General features: G+C 48.2%; 1 protein-coding gene across 1 annotated transcript; it reads right to left on the reverse strand.

The window, feature by feature from the left end:
* Window positions 1-1,123: 1,123 nt before the first annotated feature.
* LOC119386924 (E3 ubiquitin-protein ligase rnf168) lies at window positions 1,124-10,462 on the reverse strand. The gene is made up of 3 exons (XM_037654213.2): window positions 9,924-10,462; window positions 4,339-4,689; window positions 1,124-2,511 (listed from the first exon to the last, which is right to left on the reverse strand). The coding sequence occupies exons 1-3, from the start codon at window positions 10,270-10,272 to the stop codon at window positions 2,258-2,260; spliced, it is 954 nt and encodes a 317-aa protein (XP_037510141.1). The 5' UTR covers window positions 10,273-10,462; the 3' UTR covers window positions 1,124-2,257.
* Between the last annotated feature and the right edge of the window lie 2,198 nt (window positions 10,463-12,660).

Raw genomic sequence — 12,660 nt, forward strand, 5'->3', positions numbered from 1 at the left:
TTGCGACTTCATTGGCAGCCCCAAGATCGAGCTGCACATGTTCTGACGCGCCGGCGGTGCGATTGCCGGTGATAGACGCCCCCAAACCCGAGACTTTGGCGCAGTTTGGCGCAAATTTCGTCGATATTATCAGGATGGCGCAGTAAATACAATTTGGCGCACTTTGACGCAGTTGGCGCAGGAGTGGAATCACTGCGCAATACGGGGGTGTGATGAGGTGAAGCATATTGAAAATCTAGGGACCACTTCCAAACGGACGTTGACTGTCTCTTAACCCTAAGTTCGACCGTAACGGACCTTGAAAGGCAGCTTTGCCGCAATACGGGGGTGTCGGGAGGTGAAGCATAATGAAAATTTAGGGACCACTTCCAATCAGACGTTGACTGTTCTTGCCCAAGTTCGACCGTAACGGAGCTTGAAAGGCAGCTTTACAGCAATACGGGGGTGTGATGAGGTGAAGCATATTGAAAATCTAGGGACCACTTTCAACCGGACTTTGTCTCTTGGCTAAGTTCGACCGTAACGGAGCTTGAAAGGCAGCTTTGCCGCAATACGAGAGTGTAATGAGGTGAAGCATATTGAAAATTTGAAGGGGTCACTTTCAACCAGACGTTGACTGCATTTGTCTTTGGGAAGTTCGAATTGTTCGAATAGTAAAATTTCAGTGCGAATCGAATCGAATAGCAATCACTATTCGAAAAATATTCGAAATTTCGAATATTCGCACACCCCTACATATAATAATAATCATAATTGTTGGGGTTTTACATCCCAAAACCACAATATGATTATGAGGGACGCCGAAGTGGGAAGCACTGGAAATTTCGACTATCTGGGGTTCTTTAACATGCACCTAAATCTAAGTACATGGGCCTCTAGCATTTCGCCTCCATCGAATTGCGGTTGCAGCAGCTGGGATTTGCTCCTGCGACCTTCAGGTCAGTAGCCGAGCACCATATCCACAGACCACCACGGTGGGTAACCTGCTGGGACGATTTTAGTCTGGTGGCTCTCCGGCCATTTTCTGGCTAGCAGATGCTGAGCGCTCGCCGCCATCCTTGTGAGGACTTGACGGATTGCCACGCAGGCGCTTGTAGGAAGCTTCCTTTATTACACAAGTCGTTATCTTCAAAAGCCCATTCCACTGTGTGAGATGATGCAATTACGTGAGGCAGCAAACATCTGTAGCTTGGTTTTTATTGGTTTTCAAGCTGTCGCTTTCGAGGAAGCGATAAGTTTCACGAGGTTTTGCGTCATGGTACCAGACATACGTGTCAGACAGCAATTGTTTCACTGAGCAAAGGGTGACATTATTGTTAATTAAGCCCGTCCACAGCGCAGCAGCTAGCTGCACGCCATTCTAAAGGTGCCAGCAGTTTTGTTCGGAGGCAAGAATTTTACAGTGCAGTTTCTACACTGTAATGTACGCAATCACATCTCCAAATGCAATCGCTTGAATATTGCTTCGTCTCAGCTGGCAAACCTACAGCTAGATATTTACAAGCAGGCGACGCAGAAAAACAGACTACATGCGCTCATGCGGCATGAAGTTTCGGCCATTGTCATCATGCCTGTAGTGCTTGCTTACATTTACGCTGGCTGTCCCAGCATTCGATTTTGTGACCTCCGGGCAGGTTTGAGTTGTTTCGGGCTGCCATAATACGTGACCACGGCGTCGTTTCATATCGGAATCAGAACCAGCTGGCTACCAGCGGATTGCCAGAACTGCAAAAACCGAAGAGGCCCATTGTAAGCGTGAGTGTTTTGTTTTGCCCGGCACAAGTTTGCCCAACAAATGGCTCAACCTGCGCAATTTTGGCTGCTGCATTCTTCGCAACGTCACAAGCGCGCGACAATGTGGACCGAGATGGGCTACCTCGGTATATGTATCCATGGTAGCCCGCAGGGCTTGCAAATTACCACGACAGAGCAGTGGGAGGCCGCACTGCTCAGCTTCGACCTCGGCGGGTAGGTCTGGATCACGGGCCGGGCAGAGGCCAAAGACCAGGGGCTCCTGGCCAACTAAGCGTCTTCGCCTCCCGTAATCGAAGAAACCATTTTCACTGGTCTTCAATAAAAGCTTTGTCCTTCTCCTCCTCCTCTGTGGGACCAGTGACTGAACTCTAAAACAGGATTAACGTAAAAATAAAGCGCATCAAGAAAAAAGAAAAGCACCATGGCCCGTATGACGGGTAAATGCAACTGAACGAGTGCTGTGCATGAAATGTATAAACGTATGTACAGTCGCTCCGTTGCATCAGTCAACAGCACGAGGGCGCAGGTTGTAGACGCGGCTGGGCATTCTTCTGCTCTCTCGGTTCAGCTGCCGCTGGATGCGACGTGCCAGCTGCAAGTCTTCCAGGTAGGATGCCGCGGCATCCTCACCGTGCTCGCTCGTCTGCGTCTCTTGTTGTTGCACCTCTAGCAGGGCCGTCTGCACACTGCGCGACTGCAGCCTGTTTTCGCCGCCACGTAAGGGTGTCGCCGGCGGTGGCGCGTTCCTTGTGGCACCTGTGGAAACAGTGCAGATGCAAGAGGCCTTCAGTTAAATTTACAAAAGCAGAAAAAAAATTACATTCCCAAATTTTACAAACAGAAACCATGATATGGCTACAAAACATATCCGGATTAATTCTGACCACCGCAAGTTTTAAAAGGAGCACCTAGGTCTAAGAACACAGGTGAGGTTTGTTTTTTTTTTCATTTTGCCCACGTCGAAATGCAGTTGCTGAGGTGGGAAATAAAATAACAAAGCCTGCCATGACACACAGTAAGCACAGGCATGCAAAGTACAGTCGGGTACAGCTTAGGATGGCAAGTGAGGCACCGCCCAGGTGATCGAAGCACAGCAATTGATTAACTCTGCGACTGAACAGTCCTGCTCATGTTCTCGGCTATTACTCCAAAGGCAGGATTGCCATCCAGCCGGCTCGTGACGTCCGTGTACAATCGCATACAACTTAAAGGGGCACTAAAGTAAAACAATAAGTCAGCTTAGACTGATAAATTATACTCTGAAAACTCTAGTGTCGTTAATTTCGCCACCATAGGTTTTATAGGTGAGAAAATCAATGTCAAAATTTTCACATTTAAATTTCCCGCCGAAATCAAGGGTGCCAGGAGCAGGTGACATGCTGCCCACGTGTCACCACTGTGTTGCAGTGAAGCACGCCTTCTTTTCCGCAGGTATGCATTTCAGCTGACCACGACTCCACGAGACCGTTCCTTTTTTCTTTCTTTCTTTTTGTTTGCACTGACAGCAGCGAGGCCTGCCATTTCCTTGCAGTTTGTGGCAAAAGTGGGACTGGGTATTGCTGGAAAAACATAACCCTTGGAGACACAAACTAGCAGGCACAGACGGTCCCAGTGACGTTGAATTAACGACGTCTTACTGTATTCACATTTAGGCAGTACTAAAACAAGCAGAAAAGGTATTTTTGAAAGTACAACTTTTCTTTTGTAGTTCACGCTGAATTCCACCATGAAGCCAGAAAAATATTTTAGTAAGCACTAAATAGCAGGACAGCTGCAGTGCCGCATTACATCTTTTTTTTTTTCTGCAGGGAATACGTTTCAGGAATAGAATTTTCAGTTCCACGTAGTCCATGCTCTTTGCGGGGTTAAAAAAAGCAGCTATCACTGCTTGCATGCACTGGAGATAATTTCAGGGAGAAAGGAATGTGAGCTCTAAGAATGAAGTCAAGTGTGTGTTGAAGTGGGCTTGTTGGTGCATTTTGAATGGCCGATTTTCCAAGCGCGAGGAACGACAAGGAAACAAGACAGGCACACAGGACACACAGGCGACTGTGTGTCTGCCTTGCCTCCTTAATGAAAACCAAGAGATAATGAAGCCCACGAAGGTATAGGGGATGTTAGTTGGACTGTTTTAACTGTATCATAGTAATTACGATACAAATGTGAAGAAAGTAAAGTGGATGAAAAGACAACTTGCCGCCCCGAATAACGCACCCGATGCTCTACCAATTGAGCTACGGCTGCGGTCGTCCTCTCATCCACTTTATCAGTTATTCATGTGCATGCAAACCTGGGAGTGTTAGCACCGCTCGTAGCCATGACGGCTACGAGCGACGCTGACTGAGATTTGGCCCCTGCCGGCGGCAAGATGTCTTTTCATCCACTTTACTTTCTTCCCATTTATATTCTAGTCACTACAATACAGTCAAAGCAGTATAATTAACGTCCCCTATACCCTCCTGGGCTTTACTGTCGGTTTTCGTTAAGGTAGTATCAAAAAAGAAACGAGCTCTTGTGTCCTTCTCGCTTCTCGCGCTCAGAAAAGCAGCCATTCAAAAGCTCAAGGTGTCGCAGCAGACGTACTTTGTGGCCTGTCCTCCGGAGGCATGAACGAGGACGCACTGTCATTGTCGTCGTCGTTCTCCGGCATGAGCAGGGAACGAACGAGCGGGACGGCGGCGAGCACGGATGGCGTGTCCCCGAACACACCCCAGAGGCAGGCGAGCCGCTGGTCCCGTCGCATCTGCCGTCGCTGCTCCTCCAGCGCCCGTTCCTCCTCGGAAGCCAACCGCTGGGCAAGTGCTTCGCCCTCCTGAGCCTCGAGCTCGCGCTCTCGGCGCCACTCGGCTTCGGCACGCTGACGCTGTTCCTCGTACTCACGCCTGATCTCGCCCGGCATGCACAGTGGTCGCAACACGATCCGCTGCGGGGTTCCTGCATTGCGAGTGTCGTTCTTTTATCTCCCTCATCCTCTGCTTCCCATAGATGAGCAACTTGGCACGTCCATGCATTTCGCATGCCCGCTACCGTTGGACCAGCTGAGGTACCGTGCAACGAAATGTCACAATAGACCCTTCTAGTAATTCGCAAGTGCGCTTCCCTGCACTGCACATTAGCCCAACTAGTGGCAGCGCCTGGTTTGTTTCGAGTGGCAAGGAGGTCCTAGTTGCACATGCTGGGGTTTGCCTATTATGCGTCTTCACATCAAGAGAGCTGAGTCTACATTTTGCGCGTCATAGAGCTAGCGAACTCCACTTGAACACGCTGTTTGTAAAAGTGGTTAGCTGCCATTAGTTGGGCAAACTGCATCACAGGAAAGCTAGCTTTACAGTTATGTAAAGGGTCTATTTCTCTCACCATAGACAATCTGAGCGAGCCCATGCACATATCACGTAGAGTAGTACTACGCTCAATATCAAGGTGTAAAGTGTAGCTCACCGAAGGAACTTCGAATACTTTTTGTTAACATGTGACAATTGATTGTTATCTTATTGTTCTTTAATCAGAGCCACCTACATATGGTTTTTTTGTAACCCTAGCGTATATCTCTTTCTTCTTATGTATTATGTTTTCATTATTTCTGTATATTAGTTATATCTTGTTTTGTACATTTGTGTAAATATTTATTTACATTGAGTTTCTAACAATGTTACCATTTTTTCGTGCAACCGCCACGTATGCCTTGTAACGGACCATCGGCCCAGTCAAGCTGTTATTAAACAGCTTTTAGGCCTGTATTCACAAACGCTCCTCGACTCGAAACTCGACTTCAAGGGATCCTTGAGGACTGTCTCGCGTTACAGAAATCACTCTCGACTCGAAACGCTCCTCGAATGGAGAGAATCCTCAGTGTGCTCCTCAAGAATCTCGAGGTAGGTCAGAAGCTCCCTTGAGCGCTCCTCAGAACAGTTTGCAGGCAGACGTGGCAGACGTACCGTCACTTCACTGCTTTTTGGAATTCGCTTTTAATGTTCATGATGTTTCCGGCGAACTTGCAAGCGAGTCAGATGCCACGAATTGTGTGCCTAGGCACTGGTTAAGGGATCGCTTGAACCCTTTAGAAGGGTACAAGGACACGGAGTTTCTCTCAAGGTTTCGCTTTACGAAGAGCACCGTAGCAAGTCTCCTGACATCTCTCCCGCTCAAGTCGAGCACGAACAACCGCGGACAACCGCGTGTGCAGTGCGCGGAAAACACGGACAACCGCGCGTGCAGTGCGCACCAACGAGCCGTCTTTTGTGTCGTCTGCCATACACAAGGGCCCTTGCACAGCATCGAGCACCCAAGGAAGTGGCTAGTTAAAATAAACTTTTGTATTATAATAACTACGTTGAGTAAATTAAGACTTTTCTCTTTTGTTGCTGTTAAAACTAACCAAAATGAACTACAAGTGCGAACGACTCATTTACAAACAGACGGCGCTCGCAGAGAAATGCGGTCGTCTGCTACATTTCGTTCGTCTGCGAAGCAATCGTTGCATCACATTTTCAGTGCGATGGAATCTATGCCGTGAAATATAAGTTGAGCAGGTCAAGGTAAGATTCAGTTGTTGTGGTTTTCTGTTTTACACCATTTTATACTTGTTTGCCACCTGACAGCGGAATATTTCTGTGCGAGGACTAAAATAAGAGCACACTGCGTGTGTCCCTTTCCAAATGGTCGTCTCGGGTGAGCAATTACTGATCCCATTGCCTACAGAATAATATGCAGGCGGCGCGTACACGTGTTGGGATCTTCGATGCGTGTAAAGAAGTAATATTGTAACCTGCTACCGCTCGATCGCATACTAGGCTGTTATGTTGCCGGACACAACAATGTCAGGAGCTCAGTCTCCACAACACACGATTACATCTCCTCCGCTGTACCACCGACTCAAAAAAACGTGCAACAGTTGTTTAGAATGGAAAATAAAAAGGAACATTCTTGTTTTGAGGCTCAAGGCATGCTTTAGACAGCATAATTTGCATATTCTCTTCTCCGCGTGCGTCCCTCAAGTGCGTCGAGGTGGAGGACGCCTTCGTGAAGGGCTCCTTGTCAGAGAAAACGTTGAGGGACATCCTTGAATGTCCCTCGCCCCTCGAGTTGAGGAGAAGCATTTTCCTCAACTCCACGGAGTCGAGGTGGAGGGCCGAGTCGAGGAGCGTTTGTGAATACGGGCCTTAGCCAATGGTATCCCCCAGAATGTATGTATTTCTGGAAATAAAGATGTATTGTATTGTATAGTACTACGCTGTGTCTATGCTGCTGTTTATTCATTTTTGCTTTTAGTTTGTTTTGTGATACTTGAATCATGTATTTTGTACATTTGCTCTCAGCGTTCTGAACTAACCCGCCCTGTAACAGCTTTGAAAGGGCTCACAGTATTGAGTTTAAATAAATAAATAAATCTAGCTCTTTTTTTTTTCTCATGCATATGGTGCTTCGATGCCATAACAACACTTTGCACTACAATACTGCAAGCCTCTGAGGGAAGCCGACTTTAACCAATACTTAATTTTCTCTCTATATTCTCTAATAAAGGCCACGACAGGTTGTCATACATTTTGACACAATGGCATCATTATCGATCACACACTCTTGTACACCATTTAGTGATAAGAACAGCTACTATACGAAAGCTAAACTGTAACTGATGCTTAAATTCACTAAATGTGCTGATCCTTCCCGTACTCATATTCTCACAACCTTTAAAGGCCAACTCCGGCGATTTTTCAAGGTTGATGGATCTCAATGAAATTCACTGGGTACGTTCCTTTGGACGTTTCCGTTATTTATGCCAAATTACAGGCTTGAGACATGCGCAGATTGTTTGCAAATGGATTTTAAAGATTGTCTGCAAACGCCCTCCTGGCTTCCAACAATTATTGGCAACATTGCGTCAGTGACGCCAGTATTGGGAAGGCGGCGGAAGTGACGCAGCCGAGGGCACCGCTAACTTCGGCCGCTACAGCGAGCGTCTACTGTGCACAATGCGACAGACAGCGTTGGTTTGGCCGGCGCTTCGCTGGTCGTCCCGGCTGTCACAATTTTCATACTCCGCACCGGCGTGACCAGCATGCCTTGCACGACTTCCGGTTCGTAACAACGTCTACGTCATACGTAGACAGTACACTCGGTTGGGTTTCGGTTTCAGTGTCGCGCTTTTTTGCTTATTTAAAATTATTCTCCAATTTGCCGAGTATTTCTGCTATCGGGACCGTAACAGGAGCTTCTCAGGAACATAAAAGCACCATTACTTTGACATGGCCAAAAAATCGCCGGAGTTGGCCTTTAAACCTTTTTAGAATTCAACCTAGAACAAGCACGTACAAGCACACTTCTTTAACAAACACTGGGATTCTTTGCACACAGATGTTCGTGGATTGCTATTAGGCGATTCGCTTTTTGTCTGCAACTGGCGTACTATATTATCTCGATTTGTGCAATAGCCCTAGTGGGATTGCAATATGTAAAAATAAGTGAATAACATTACAATGCCATACAAGCTTTGTCAAGGCTCATGCAAAAAAATAAAACTAAGCTAAATAAAGTATATAAAGGTGACAAAGCACCGATGACACTTTACTATAGATGGCTTGCACTGACAACACTGAAGCCACGATATTGTAGTACTAACAATGTGGGAATGAAGTCAACTGATGGCTATGAGTACATTGCACTGTCAACTGTTCTGGCACAGAGGCCAATAATTTTCCTGCAGTGCCTTAAAGACAATAAAGCTGGAGGTTACCCACAGCAGTGAATACACGTCATTGACACAGCCACCACGTTAGAGCACCAGCACCAGTACATTAGGAAGCTATGTCTGTGACGTCACAGGAAGCTACCAATAGCATTTTTGAACGTTCAGCATTCCCACGCAGCCTACCAAAAGCAACAGAGGTGGCAGCATGATTACCCATTGCGTTGTACGGAAGGCAGATACTTTACAAAATGATTTTAATCATGCTAGTCTTTGTGACAACAGTATCTGCCATTATAGGGTTTGACACACAAGGAAAAGAACATTATAGTTTTCGACTTGTTCATTCTTGCAGTGAGGGGGTCATAGAAATGCAACTCAGAGGAACAAAAATTTTGAAAACCTACATGAGTGTAAAATGTGTACCAAGTAATGACATGTATGACATGCTGATGTGTGCCCGTGTAAAGCAATCCTACTTCATAAGTTTGCTTTGAATTAAAGGAAGCAGGTAAAGAGGTTAAAAGACAAGAGCAAAAACAAGGAATGGGGGCAGAAAGGGACAAAAAGAAGACAGCATCACAATGTGTCGTCTAGTTCCTTGTCATCTTGCTCCATTTTTGCGTGCCGGGTTTCCTTCCTTCAAAAATTGACATGTTTTATCTCTGTGCTAGGACCACATATGCTCTATCTCTATGCCAGGCCTGCAAACAACCCTCTGCTGTGTCAGCTTCAGTTCTAATCATAAATACTAGAGATTTCTCTTTGTCTCAAAGGCTGACCCGCTTTCTAGTGAGCTTTCATACAGTAAACGTTTTATCTTGATTCTCGTATCGTGCTGCAGATGGCCAGAAACGCTTGGCTGTACTTATGTACAACACTTGAGGCCAGCCTATTAAAAGTCCGCTCACAAAGCTCAAAACTTTTTGCACAGCGGCGTTCAGCGCTTCCTGCCTGCCAGTGGCTTCACACTTGTCTTTGCAACAACAGCACGTATTAAACGTGCAGTGATCCTTATTTCTGGCTCACCGCCAATTGAGATACGCACGTTACAACTTGCCCAGGAGCGAACACGCGCGGCTGGTACAATAATCCTCCGAAGCGCTGCTCTTGAATGGCAATAGCATTTCAACGTTCCAAGGATGAGACGGCTAGTCGACTTACAGCTGTTTGCATTGTCTTTAAGTAGCACTCTCGGGAACCCAACGCGGCTTCAGCACGACTTGCTCGGTTCCCACCGCCACGCAGTACAACATACCGAGCGGTCTGGGCTCGATCGCGATCGAGCCAAATGGGCCTCCATCGAGTTCCTCGATTCTGAAAGGTGTGGAAAAGAGCCAATCGCGATCGAAAATGCCGTATGAACTACGAGGCACAGCGCGATCATTTCCTCAAGCACGGTCGTGCACAGTAGCACCACCACCTAGTTATTTAGGTGGTGTTGACAGTAGTCGGTGTCATCTGGACGGCGAAATGTAATGCTAACCTGCTCGACTGTCCTCTCCGCTCAGTCTCCTTGCAACCTGCCTCGGGAAGCGGGTCTTGATGAGCTCCCAGCGCGCTCGGTTGACCAAAGTGCCCTCGCGGGCTGCCCTGCGCGCCCACGATGCGATGCGCATGCGACACATTGGACACTCCTTGTTGGCCATGAGCACGGTGCTCGTGAAGCACGACTTGCACACCTCGTGCGCGCAAGGCATCGTCACGGGTTCGACCACCATGCTCAGACACACCGGGCACGTAACGTCCGACTCGGTCAACGACGATTCGTTGCTGCTGCTGCCTTTGCCGCTGTCCGGCGAAGAAGACAACAGCCGCTTGCGCCGCGGCGCCATTCGGCCGGCAGTGCGTCGATGTCGCAGTTCCGTGCACGCGACGGTGTTCAGTGGCTGAGCTACGTTACGGCAACTTCAAATTTGTATCAGGCCCTTATCGACGCCGGCACAACGCTCAGCCATCCCGGCTGCACAGATCAACAACGCTGTGTACTATGTGGCTATGTGTGCCGTGCGGATACAAAATACAAACGCGTTTCCGTTACTTGCGCGCGTTTTTCTGTTCTCCGTGCCGTGACGCGCCAGTCGGCGGAAGCGTGCTGGCCACGCGAGGTGCTGTTTCAGTATTTCAAAAGTAGCATTTATAGCGCCGTAAAAGCGTTTCATAATTGTTTACCTTACTGTAAAATTTTCATCACTTGTCTTTCTTTTACGCAAGTATACTTTTTGTTTGAAAACGGAACCGAAAGTTGCAAAGGGCGTTGGACACCATGGCTTTCGGATTCGTTTAAAACTAAACCGAAACTTGTAGTGGCGATAGTGGTTTGAGGAGTGGTTCGCTGGGGAAAAGTAATGAAAGAGAGGCCACATTCTCGAGAAATGAGTGCTCAGGCCGCGGTGCTATCTCTCCCCATCAGAAAAAACTCGATACCAGTCCATTCGATGAATGTGGGCGACCGTCAGGCCTGTAGACAGGAATTTTTTGCATGGGTGGAGAGGGGGGGGGGGCTTGCTGAAGGCCTTGACTATTCGAAAAAAAACACCTTTTTCATAATTTTTTTTTACTATTCGAAAAAACACATTTTCATCATTTATTTTCGGTAAAACACGCCCCTCCATCAAAATTTAGGCGGAGGCCCGGGCCCCTACAGTCCGCCCCCCGGACTATATACGCAGCGCAGGGGCGGCACCAGCGCTGCATGGTCAAACATATTCAAAGCACAGTGCATAAGTACCCAGTCTCCCTGTTCCCCTTAATGAACTCAGTTGTCGCGTGTGCTCCCCCCCCCCCCCTCACGGCCTCCAGTAAAAAAATCCTGGAACAACCCCTGATATGCAGCGGAGCTGACGGCCGGGTGCAAAATATCCTTGCATAAAGTAACCAAGCACTATTCAGAAATTCGGTCCGGATCAGGACCCTGTCGATCATGTCGGTGTAAGGCATGCGTTTTATTGAAAACTGCGACCTTCCATACAGCGCTGTTTTCAGGCGGCATCTTCCTTGTGCCTTCTTATAGGGGTCATGAACCACTTTTCCAAGTAATGATCTAATGACCTTAGGATCGGAGTTTACTGCCTCCCGAATCGATTGCCGCAAAAATTTCTCGAATCCGTCAAGAATCAGCGGAGTTACGGGGGTTTGGCGCATGCTCTCAGCGCTTTCTCTCTTTTCTCGTGCCGACGAGAGCACTGGAAGCTAGACAGGGAGGGATGGCACGGGGGTAAGAAGTTACGTCAGCGCGCGTCATAAAACGCGATCGCTCTCCCGCTGTGATTCGCACGCGCGAGTGCGGCTACCGTGTAAAGTTAGCAGATTGAGGAGTGCGGCGCGGGCAAGTGGCGGCACCCCGTGGCAAGAAGCGCATCTCATCCGGCTATCAGCCAATAAGCATGCTATGTCTCCGCGACGTCAACGTGCAGACGCCCCGCCCACCGACGAGAGTGAGAACCGGCCTCTGTTTGAAAAGAGGGCGCCCGGCAACTTCGCGCTCCGCTTGTGGCCTTTACGCGGCGCGCACGACTGTAATATTTTGCAGAGCAGTTCATAGCCGTGTCAGCTTTCCGCAGGTTGTGTTTTTTCAACAAGCCCAAGGGGTGCTTCATGACCCCTTTACTTGTAGCGTTCGTCATGCGTATCCTGAACTGCTGAGAGCGCATGTTCAAGCTCGGATTGAAGGACTAGGCATGTCGAAGCGCGAGTTTAGCTGCAGACAACGTTTTTAGATTGCTGCAGAGGGCTTGTATCCCACACCGGCCGCGGTAAAACTGGTGGGTGCCCAGCGGCACCGAGAGATCGAACTCGGTCTGTTCTTCTTCATGAACGAATTTACGGATTACGGTGCGGACACACGGTGTATATAAGAAGCACACGTTCTACAAAATGCCAAAATGGGCAGCTGTCGTCCTCAGTCACGTGAGCATATATATTGTGCAATAAACTCGAAATACTGCAATGGAAGGCTGTGAGAAATTGCCCTCCACAGCTGCCATAAAGTGTGGCGTATCACAAGCATGCAGCTCGGTATCAGTCGTCGGCTGCTGTCGGCATGCCTCACATCGGAGCACGGATCATGACCGCGTACAGACAAATGTGAGGGCTCTGAAGCGATAGCCGAAATCATCGCGCTTGACGCTGGAAGGACGCTTGAAAGAGTACCATGTAGTTTCATGCTGATAACGGCAATAACGCAAGGAAAGAACGCGAGATAGATTGTCGCGTGTGGCCGC

Source organism: Rhipicephalus sanguineus, chromosome 3 (assembly GCF_013339695.2).
Source record: "Rhipicephalus sanguineus isolate Rsan-2018 chromosome 3, BIME_Rsan_1.4, whole genome shotgun sequence".
Classification (NCBI taxonomy): Eukaryota; Metazoa; Arthropoda; class Arachnida; order Ixodida; family Ixodidae; genus Rhipicephalus; species Rhipicephalus sanguineus.